Source organism: Manacus vitellinus, unplaced genomic scaffold, assembly GCF_001715985.3.
Source record: "Manacus vitellinus isolate BGI_N305 unplaced genomic scaffold, ASM171598v3 scaffold_5_pilon, whole genome shotgun sequence".
Taxonomy (NCBI): domain Eukaryota; kingdom Metazoa; phylum Chordata; class Aves; order Passeriformes; family Pipridae; genus Manacus; species Manacus vitellinus.
The window spans coordinates 37,179,864-37,191,941 of NW_021940682.1; the positions used below are offsets into that span (position 1 = coordinate 37,179,864).

The 12,078-nt window shown below is 40.7% G+C and overlaps 1 protein-coding gene across 1 annotated transcript in view; it reads left to right on the forward strand.

Annotated features, from left to right (window-relative positions):
• Positions 1-21: 21 nt before the first annotated feature.
• Positions 22-12,078, forward strand: part of NELL2 (neural EGFL like 2) — a 188,351-nt gene continuing 176,294 nt past the window's right edge. The window contains exon 1 of the mRNA XM_029963519.1: positions 22-124. Coding sequence (XP_029819379.1) covers positions 22-124 — 103 coding nt within the window. The remainder of the gene's footprint in view (positions 125-12,078) is intronic.

Below are 12,078 nucleotides of genomic sequence, written 5' to 3' on the forward strand. Positions count from 1 at the left end.
GCCGGTCCAGGGCTGCCGTGGATGGGTGTCACAGCCCCACCGTGGGCAGAGCAGGGGGCGGCTCCAGCCCCACAGAAGTGGCGTGCCCAGGTCCGTACCAGCGGGCCCACGGCCGTCGGAGGGGGTAAGCGTGGGAGAAATGAGCCCAGGCAAATAAACTAGTCGTGTCCGTGGTAGCAAGGCGTTTATAAAAGGGCAGCAATGAGCAAAATGAGGGGTAGGAGAGAACCCTGGTCTGATCACATCCATCTCTTAGCCAGCTTTTCTAATGACACGGTAGAAATCAGATCTGCTTTTCCTGCTTCCTTGCAGGTGATCAGAGGTATCAACACTGAAGATGTGATAGTTGATGACCGCATGCTTGGTGGTCCAAGTGTGCCTGAGAATGGTTGGTCACATATGGCTAAAAGGTTCAGGGAGTAACACAGCAAAGGGCTCCAATCAGGAGCCTAAAGGGGTGCAAGTGCTGTGGACTTGGTTGCTGTCCTCTATTTCTGGGCATGAGATCCCAAGCAGCCCTATAGGACATATAACAGAAGTTGAGATGTTGCTCATGAGGAAAATTAGTCAGCTCTGCCCTTGCTGGGGTTTTTCACTGCCAGAGGAGCAGTCTGCTGAGAAATGTGGATACATGTGACATGAAATTGTTGTCATCTCTTCCCAGTCATTATGCTAGAGTCATGTATCAGTTTTCTAGCCCCTGAATCCTAATTTCATTTATGGACCATATGTCCACCAGAATGATAAAGATCATCCCTCTCCCTGACCTTTTAAGGACAACTGGATAACTAGGACTCATTCTGGAGGTGTTAGACATGAGTTTGACTAGCTTTCAGAAAAGGAGAAATGGAACTTGGTCACTTATATGCTGTGTGGATGCTAAAAAAATTGGTAGACAACAAGTAGAGGTAGTGTCATGGTTTGAGATGGCCCCAAAATCCAATTCCCTAGCTCCATCCCCCCTCCCACATCTCAACCTAATGTGAGATGGGTTTTTCCAGACAAAACACACACCAGACTCAAAGTGGGGGAAAGGGAATATATTACAATGACTATACAAATAAATACCATATCACTTTATACACACGATCACAACTATCTCTACCATAACATATGTATTTACAGTGGATCAGATCTCTTCTCCCCTCCGAGTAAAAGTCCAGGAGGGAAAGAAGGACAGATCCCTTCCAGTCCTGAACAGCAGCATCTTCTGAGGCAGCAGTCTGTCTGTCTTCTCCACATGCAGCAGCTGATAGCTGGATTTCTGCCAGCACTCACGAGGGAGGTATCCAAGCCTCTCTCTCGGCCCCATCGCCTCCAACCGAGGGGTCTTCCGTGGGCTTCGTAACCCCAGACAAGGTCGTATCACCACGTCATATCACGAAGACACAGGGGGGTCTTCGTGACGGGCCGGTATCTCCAGGAGACTCAGCTCCTTGCAGGGCCTCTGTGCCCTGTCTCTCAGGCTGCCACCGTGGCAGCAGTGCAAGGGGGGGGAGCCAAGGTCAACTCCCCCCACATTCCTCTGGCCGTCCCGGTCCAGCTCCGGGACGCTCTGAGCTTCTCAGCTCCTCTCTCTCTCTGGTGCTGCATGTCTAAAACTCTTCTCCTTAATAGGAGTCCATGTCCCTCTTTCCTCAGAGGGATCTCAAAGGAGTTTTGGGGGGCTGGTACAGTCTTACCCCCAGAACTCTGTCTCTCAGGCTGCTGGCTCTCTTTTTCCCGGCTCTCCTTCCAGGAGTTCTTTCTCTGGTGCTGCATGTTGCTTCTGCTGCTCCTCCGGTTCAGGTCTTATCTCTGGCTCCCTGCCACCATTTCTCTGGTCAGTGCCAGTTGCTGCTCTGCGCCCATGGAGAAAAACATCTCCCGGCATAACTACAGGCACCTAGCCCAGCTTTATGCTGTTCCAGGTCCCTGCAGCCCCCAGCCAGGGGCTGGGAGGCCCCAGAGGGCCCAAGGGGCTCAGAGCCCCTTCCTCGTGGCTCTACAACATGGCCACCTCTCCAACAACCAAAACTACAACTCATCTTTTCCGGTGAGCTTGTGAGATGTTGACATTTTTGCAGGAGCGCCCATTGGACAGAACTCCAAAACTTCCAGGGGTTTCCACCCCTTGGGGTCTACCACTTTTCTAGCCTCTGGGGGAAAACAAGATTCAAACCATGACAGGTAGCTACTTCTCTAGTCAAATCTTAAAAGTAATTGTCATCTGCCACTGCATTTGGCAGGAAGTCAAGTGGCATTTCCAAAGGATTCACATTTTGCAAGGTTGATGGCACAATGGGTCTATAAGATACTTTTAATCCCTCATGTTTTAGAATTTCTAAAATTAGTTTTAAAAACAGTTAATTAAGATGTGCTTAATGATCTACCCTATTCAGTAGAGGTTGTTCTCATTTTCTTACCTCTGCAGTATCTGTAATGAATAAAACAATGCAGTTAATTTCAAGGGTTAGTGCTGTTGAGCTAGCTCTTAATGGGGACTATAGGGTCAGCCTTAGCCATAGCTCTGAGCTCTTTGGTAGCTGATAAAATACTTCTGGCTTCCGGCCCAGGTGAAAACTTGGAATATTAGTATTATTTCGGGTAACTGTCAGAAAATGAGCAATCATGCATATGATGGGATCTGAAAAACGTTGGTAGTGTGCATATGGGAACACCTAGATCAGTGGCTTTATTAGTCAATAGCCATTTTCTTTTGGTTTTCACAGGCCTTAGACAAATCCTGACATATGCAAATCCTACCCAGGAAAAGGTTCTTTAAAATGTTAAGAAAATTTTGAGTTTTGAAGGAGCTGTGAACTTGCAGTGTGGAAAACGTAAATTACTTGAACAGCAAAGAATACAGTATAGCTTAGAGGAAAGAATCCACAGTAAATTAGCAAATTTTTTTAAGGTTTCAGTTTCTAAAATGTTGTTTTCTTAATGAAAGATATAGCAATGTTTAAAAATTGTTTTTACTGGCTCTTCACTGATATTTTAAGCTTGTAGATGTCACCGGACATTAAGAAGTCACTTGCATTTCAGAATTCAACATGATCCTGAAAACTAGTGAAGTGTCCTGAAGAAAGTAGAGTGCAGTTCAGTAAAAAAAAAAAAAAAAGTACTATATTTAGACAGAAGCTTAGACTGCCCAAATACAGAACAAGGGAGCAGTCAAACAGAAGGGGATCATGATTTGTACAAAATAACAAGCTGAACCTCTATCAGTAGTGTCTTACTGTTGCTTTGCATTATTCATTTATTAATTTGTTTTGCAGTCTGGGTTATGTCCTCTGAAATGCTGTCTGTGAGACATGTGAAAGTGTTTGGCTGCCACACATTGCATTGCAAGGCCTCCACTAGAATACTGTGTTCAGTGCTGCACATCCCATTTCAAGAGAGACATGAACCAGCCGGAAAGATTCGAGGGGTGAAAAGCAAGAATGATGACGGGTTAAAAACCCCCACGGCCTGCAAGTAAAGACTGAAGTAAGTGTGGATTTTTGTCTGTCAGGGAAAGACAAGGCAAGGATACAGTTTTCAGGTGTGCATAAGGTAACACCAAAGAGAAAGGGAATCAATTATTCACCTAATTAATGTTGGATACAAGATACAACAAGAAATGAAACTGCAAGGACATTTAAATCAGACATTTGAAAGAACTTCTGCGTTCTAACGGTTAGGAGATGTTACGGACTGGAACAGACTGCTAGGGACACTATGAAAGCTCCATCATTATCTAACCTATCTTATAAACTCTGTAGGAGTTTTCAGGCAGTCAGCAGTGGTATTCATCCCATGGTGGGCAGAAGGGTGAGTGGGCAATATCAGACCTCTCTCCCTTCCAGCCTGCCAAAGATTTATAGTGCAATACCAACTGGAGTTCATTATGTATTCAAAAATCACTCCTAAATTTACATCATGAAGGAGTAAAGGCTGAAATGAAGAGATTTGTTTCAATCAGATACTGCCCACTATTGATTTGCCCTTTTCCTATAACATAACATAGCAACAGGCACATTTTATTGTTCAAGAAGGGACATGTCACATACTTTTGCTCTAGAAGTTGATGATATGAGCTCTTGAATAAAATAGTATGGAAATTAGGTAACCTGGATTTTAAAAAGGAAATGAAAAGAGAGTTGACTATCCACTTAAAGGAGTCAACCACTTCCTGAAGGCTGGGTCTCAGTTCTGTGTTTTTTCTAAGTTCTGTATACAAAACCGCTTCATATAGAAGTCTTTGGCTCTTCTCAGTTCTAACTTCTCAGCTCTTCTCTCTTTTCTCTCCATTTTTGTCCAATTTACCCAATTTGTGTCTTCCACCCTGCATTCATATGATAATCAATAAACTTATATCTTTATATCTTTTTTCTTCTCCTTCCTCTCACTCTTCAAAATATAAACATTCTTTAGTCCCTTCGTCTTAAAACAGTAGTCCTTGACTCCATTTGTCACTCTGGGCAAAATCCTTCAAAACTCTGCCTCTCATTTAGTAACTTTTCACTTCCTCAGAAGTTGTTTACATTCATCAAATGGATTTTTTTTCCTCCTTTTTATGCTCTTTTAGTCATATTTCTCTGTTTCAATCTTCACTAAATATGCTTTTGTTTATATCTATGATGACTTTTTATAATCAAAGCTCCTCATTGTCATCTCCTACAAAGCCTCCTGCTTTCCTTGTCCTCTCCTGGGTTCTACAACCATACCATTTACTTTTTCTCCTGATGTTTCTCTAATTCCTTACACAGAGAACACTCCATGTCTCTTCTCCAGGTTTATGTGAAGACTTTACAGGAGTTTGTCTCACGTTTTACAATCTCATCAGTGAAAGCAAAAATTCAGCTACTGCTTCTTACTGTCACTTGGAGGACTGCCTTCCAGCTCCAAATTGGTCTCCTTATGTCCAAATATCTCTCACTGTCTCTTCAGCATGCGTTTTTAAGGGCATCTTGTCTTTCAACTCAAATATAAAAGAGCTAAAGGAGATCACAGCTCTTCTTTTCATATATATATATTTATTTTTCTCCCTAAAAAAATATTTTATTCTGATTCTCTGTGTACCTCAGAGAGCTTGAACTGAAGATATGCATGTGTTTGGCATGTACGCTGCTGAGTGATTGCCTCAGATCCATGGCATTCCTGAAAAGGAGTTTGGTTGATGATGGACCTCTGCTGGAGTTGGAAGCTGGAGCTGCTTCCTGCATTCATCATGTTAATTTGGCAAAGGTGGTACAACAGAATAAAATGTAGCATCCTTAACTCTTCTTCCATGGTTCCGCTCTGTTCTCTCCTGTGTTCTCTTGCTTATGTCTTTACTCTGACCTAGGGAATACCATCCATAAAAGATAAAAGAGCATTTTCAGCACTCTGGAAAACTAGGCATTGAAATAAGAATATGCCCTGAGGAGGCCTGGGCCTTTATGGGACTAATTTCTCAAGGGAAGGATCTTGTCATCCTTCATTTGCAAAACACTAAAGAAAAATGGGTGTTCAGGCCATGCAATTCTCCTCCAGTCATTCACAATATGATTTCTCTCCCCTAATTTTAGGCATCCAGAGTTTAGAAATGGATACTTTCTGAGGTTCATCTGGAGATAGTTGCCCGTCGCTAATTTCTAATGGTGCCTGGTTTTACCTGTTGGTTGTCAGGGGAGTTTAGGGTGATGAGTATAGACTGAATTAGGGCAGAGGAATCTCATTTTCTGTTTGCAAATGTAGTCTGGGAGCTGATGGAGCATGTGCTTGACACTTCAAACAGAACAGGTGTGTTGCTTCTCTTGCTGTTCCTCTACTGAACAGCCAATTACAGATGTTTGCCTCCTTTGGGGCTACAGAGATGTCAGGAAAACATCCTGCTTACTATTTGTGACTGTGATTGTAACACACAAGTGAGAAACATGCTTTTGAAAAGTCTGCTCTATTCCAGGCCTCTGGAGAAGATTAATTCCTTAGCTGATCTACTGACTACTCCTCAGAATGAACATTTATGCTATTTTAGGGGATACTTGTATGCACATAAAGATTAAGTAAAACTGAAGATATAGACCCAGTTACAAGTTCAGATAATTTAAGTTTTGGAACCCTTCATTATAATTATAATGTATTATTATACGTCCTGCTAAAGAGGTAGAATCAGTTGTGTAAAGACAGATTGGGGTCTATGTGGAGTGCCTGAGCAAAAAATTGCCATGTTGAAGAGATATTACTGTAAGTCAATGATTTTCACAATATTAAGCATCACACAAGTCAAGTGGGAAAATCAATATCTCAATGTTTTATTTATGAAGTGATGTTTCTTTTGGATATTGTTTCAATTTATTTTTTAAGAGGAGAGCATTTCTGTTCTCATCTCTGTTGGCTTCAGTGGACTTGCTTATATATGTGAATTTAGTTCTATCTGATAGAAGGTTTACTTAATATTGATTTGGAAGGACTCATCCGGTCACTGGGAAAAGTAATTTCTATGAAAACTCTGATCTTCACTGAAACCTGAAAGGGTAATATGCCTTATGAGATCTTAACTTTGCATTACATATATTTTTATATGGTTTTGTATATTTCAGTTTTGCAATTAGCCTTGAATGTGGCCTGGAGAAACAAACAACCAAATTTGATCATGAAAGGTAAAATCCATAATTAAAATATTTAATACTATTTAGACAATGAAACTTCAGGAGAAAATAAGTTCTGCACTGTTGGATGTTCAATTCCATTGAAGAATGCACTTACTTATAAATGTAAAGTATTTCTAAAATATAAAAAAATTGTTTTAAAAAAGAGAAAGGCATGATTGAGTCCTACTATTTGAATATTTACAGATGTTCTTACTGTCTTAAAAATTCCAAGAGAGGTGAAATGTCATATTTTACCAGCTACAGATTTTGTGAAATGCTTCAATTTTCCTCTAAACCACTATAAAGGAAGCCAGTCTTCTCAAAAGAAGCTGCACCCTAAATATAAAAGTGCCTCATCATCCTTTCTACTCCTTAGAGTGTCCATATAGGATAGTCTATATAGAGCCTCTGATGTGCTGTAACAATACTAAATATTTCAAGCTTGGCTATATTTGTCCTGATAAGAAATGTGTCACTGCTGTGTCAACTGGATCAGTAGTAATATAATAAATAGATGTGTTAAATTTTAGAGGAGATGGGCTTATATTTGGAACAACCTTCTTTGTAGAAAAAGATAAAATTATTTATTTAATGTTTGTAAGTGCATCAAACAAAAATACATTCTTTAGCTCATGATCAGGAATTGCCTGGAGATAAATTTCAGGCAAAGTCATTACCCTAGTTCTGAGCAATTTCAAGGCAATGTCCTAGTGCCAACTCAAATCTCTAATCGGCTTTGTCTGACTTTAATAAACACAGGGTTAGACCATAGTGCTGGTATAGCTCCACTAACTTGAGTGGATTTACTGTTGGTTCATACTAATGTCACAGAGATGGGCTTCAGGTCCTGAGTGTGTATTATTGATAGCATGCACAGTTGAAAATGAACTGCTACCCCTAGCATTAATTCTGTAGTATCCATTTGGAAAAAATACATGGTGTGTCCTCTGTTTAGGAAATCAAATTATTTAGAACACTTAGTGAAGTAGGGAAGAAGACACTAGCACTGTCCACAGATTTTAAATTATGCTTCATTTAAATTGTGACTTCCTATCTACCACCATATTGAAGTCAACTTTGTAGAAGAGAAACATGACAGAAGTACCAAAGGTCAAAAGTTTTTATGAGTGTAGTATGGATATAAGCATTTAGCATCTGGCTAGTGTTAGATGTTGCCAAACTCTGTCTTCCCTATTGGTATAATAATATTTTAGAGCATAGAATATTTGGCAAGATCTCAAGCTTTGCTTTTTTGTAGCAGGACTCATAGGCAAAACAACATAAGTATGTAAGTCCTCCATTTTGTCAAATACTTCGTATGGCACTTTCTGCTGCATTCTTTTCATATTCTCAAATATTATCAAGGCAGTTGTTATTATAAAATGCTCCTTGCTGCAGTTGAAAACACTAATTATGCTATGGAATCTTCCTTTGCTCTCTTTGTGCATAAAAGCTAATAACTTTAATGACATGAATGGTGTTTTTTCTCATGGTTTCCACTTTGGCTTATTCAAATGAATAAGCAGCTATTGAATTTCGGTTTTCTCCTGTTGTTCGCTGTGTGCTCTCATGTCTTATTTACTACCCACTGTTCAAACCTCTTCTGAATACATAATCATTTTCCTTTTGGATTCTCTCTATTGCTCTCAAATATATGTCTGCTTACAAACATTAATTAATTTATTATCCCAGCACATTCCTGAGGTGAAGGGATGCTATAATGCCCATTTTGCAGATAAGTGAAGAGGCACAGTGAAATTACATACTCATTTGGATAGTCAATTTGCCATGCAAAGGATATGAATAGTACTTGAGGAATAGCCTCACATCAGATTATGAGAAGGTTCAGATAGAAGTAGTATCTTTACTGAATTCAGATATAGAAGTCTTTTGTTTAGGTTCCGGTTCTGGTCTTCTGAAGATACTTCCCTCACCACATCCGTAGATTCTAGTTTTCCTGTCTGCTTCATTAATCCCTAATCGTCATTCCCTTTCTTGCACCAGACTTTTTACTCCTTTCTATGTGCTTTCTCACTAGTCAGGCCTGAAGCTTCACAGAACATACCTGGAGCTTGGAGGGACAAATTCAGGTCCTGCTCTCCTCCAGCTGTGCTTCCCAAACTGCCCCACACGGGACTGGTCCATATCCTCTCTGTATTTGAATTGGGCAAATTCTTCTTCCAGGGTTTCAGAGCCCAGCATGGAAGCAGAGGCAATGCAGATGAAATGTTGCATACTCTGAATTCAAGTGTCACGGCCAAGATCTTTAATCCCCTGGTGGTTTAGAGCTGCATTATCTCTGGGAGGAAGGATGCTGAGTGCAGGTGGGATCACTCGGAAAGTTTGCAGCTAATTCCAACCTTTTGGAAAAGGAAAACCCTGCATTTATGCAGAGGGTTTTCCTTTTCCAAAAGGTTACAATTTAACCATATGAGGGTTAATTGCATAAGAATAAAAACTACCTATCCCAGTTTATAGTTTACAACTGCCCTGTACTGACTTCTGTGAAACAAATTCTGTTCCCTTAACTCAAAAGCTTTTCTATTCCCTGCTCACCACACCAGCAGTACTCAGGGGTCAAGGGGGACAGAGAACCAGATCCCATACTCCTAGGAAGTACTAACAGTATGCAGTATCCCAGTTAGGGGTTAGGAGGTGGGTTTTGATCATTTACAGATGAAAGAAACACTGACTAGAAAAGTGACTATTCCAAGGTGGTGCAAGGGGTTTTCCTGGCAAGGAATAAACTCCCTGCCTTTCAGTTCCTGTGCTCTAACCTCAGAAATCCTTCCCTGTACAGACTAGGTGCTCTGTGCTGAGATAGGACTGGTGCACATGCTTCTGATATTTATGTTACAATAAATATTGTATAAAGTGACAAATTATTCACAATCAGAAAAGACAAATTGCTCCTTCTTGTTCCCTTAATGCTGTTTTTCTATAGGTTTTTTTTGTGTGTCTTTCCAAATCACTGACTTGTACTTGCATTTATATTCACATGCTTATGGACTTTGTTCTTGTGTCATTCCGTGGCTGCAGCCATGTGACAGCATAACGATAGCGAGAAAGCCTGCAGGTTTTCTTACCAAACTGCTGCAAACCATTTAGTAGTTTGGAATTAGTGGCTAACCTTCCACTTTCTTATGTAAGATGATGAACATAGATTATTTATAGAGGCTGCTGTCTATAAATTTATTTACCATCACATGGAATGTGTGTCTGTCTTTCACGTGTCTCTGTCAAACTCCTTGGAAAAAATACTACCAAATGTTAAGAACCCACTGGTCCCTGCTGTGCGTTGTAATTGACAAGGATGAAATATGACATTCTTATAATAAAACTAATTGGGATGAGTAATGTGTGTATATATATAATTTTCATGCTCATATGTTTACATTTAACTCTTGCCAAAGGAAATAATTAAATACCAAATTACTGTAGTGTAACTTAAGGCTTCATTTCAGCATTTCCTAATAATCCTTACTGTTCCCAGGATAGGAATTCTTTAACATGGGTGTCCAGAATATGCTCCCAAAAGCGAGAAGCAGTCCTGCAAATTAAAATTTACTTTCTCCCGTGCATTTGCTCTAACTGACCTTTGTGTGAAAGAAGTGCAGAGAAGCAAAAATCCTCCTACCCTGAACCAAGCATAACCAGGCAGGAGTACAAGACCCTTCCAGTCTGCTCTCCTCATCTTTTCGTATTTCTGAGAGCAGTAGTAATCATCTTTACTACACTCCATACTGGAACCATAGGACCTGTGTGACTGCAGGATTCTTCTGGACTGTGCTGCAGGAACTAGTGTGTCACTTGCCAAGATCTCCACAGCTCTTGGGAGCAGTCCCTCTTGCTCCAGCCAAGCCCAGGAGCAAGGGAAGCTGGAGGCCAAGGCTCTTTCTTGTGCACTGGTCCTCATGTGCTGCTCCTCATGCTCCGTGGGCATTATGCCTCTGTGCATATCAGTGTGCCTGGTCCTGTCAGGGGACAGTGTTATTTGAATGTCAGAGTTGAAATCACAAGTCAGGGGAAGAGTTCTTATCCAGAAAATGTTTCTGAGAATGCCTGCTGCTGTTCCTGATTTATATACCAGACACCCTATCACCTCTTAGTATGTATCTGCTGCCAGGGATGAGTTGTTCCAGCTGCAAGTAGGCAGACTAGAGATTGTCAGAAGAAAGTGGAATTGAAGCTTCAAGCTGACCACAGCCAAGTGCAACACTGACACAGAGAAGACTCTTGCTCCCTCTGACTCCTTTCTGATCTCCCTGGATATAAGATGGAATAGAAGAAAAAACTGCATGAGTGGAGACAAAGTCACAAGGAAAGGCCTACTATGGAGCAAAAGGGGTTGTGTTCCTGAGTAAATCCATGATGTTTTAAGACTCCAAGCCTAACTGGTCTTGTGGTGTAGCATGAGGTCTGGCAGCCCCATGCAGCCACATGCCCCTCAGGTGTTTGTAAGTCTGTCTAAGGTGTAGGTGACTGGCTGTTCAGTAGCCTTAAGGCATATCCAAGTAACATTCATCTCTTTTCTTGTTGGGCATCCAACATGGCAAAGTCTATGGTGCTAAAAAAAAGGAAAAAATGGAAGAAAAGTTCTGGAAAAAGTCAGCTTGGGCTAAGGGAAAATCTGAGAAGGAAAAAGGAAACAGTGTTACAAAAAATATAAGCCCAGCTGAAAGGAACTAACAGATGTTCCTGTAAAAATGTCTCTAATTGTTTTTCTCTGTAATGACAAAGAAAAATGTGAAGCTTGGAAAGAATGGGGCAAATAGGAAGGGAAAGAAGTCTGAGGCTAGAAAACCTGGTGAAAGGAGGAGGATCCTGAATGGCCAAAAATGTTCAGCATTTCCAGGTCACTGCACAGGCTGATCTGTCAGTCAGCAAATGAGAAGAGTGAACAAAGTTTTCCTCAGCTCTGACATAGGCTGGAGAAGGCTTCAGGTTCCCATCCCTTCTGATTTAAGTTTCCTATTTACTTGACAAGTAGACTGTTAATAGTGTTGGGGCTTTTTTTGAATGTCAGCTGAAAAAAATCTTTAGGAATCAAAAAGAGAAGAAAATCACACACTATGCTTTCCTCAGTATTATCTGGTGGATGTTTTGTTAGAGTTTTCAATTGTTCTTATGTATGTAGGTGTTTAAGTTGGTATTTCTGTAAAAACGAATGAACTATCACACGATCATATGGAAAACTGAATCTGGCACTAAGAAATAAGTTTCGTTGTATGTCACTAGCTATTAATGGTCTTTTAGAACTGACAATTTCTATCAGCGAAAAATTGTCCTAGACTCTGCAGTGGAACATGTGAACTCTGAAGAAATGATCACAGGCAGACTCATTAGGAAATGCCCATTTCTTTAAACTACTGACAGAATATGTTGACAGTGAAGCTTAATTGCCAAGAATGTATTTGATTTAGAATTATTGAACCAAAGACTGTAAGACTTTTATGGGGAAGTATGTTGTCACACCATC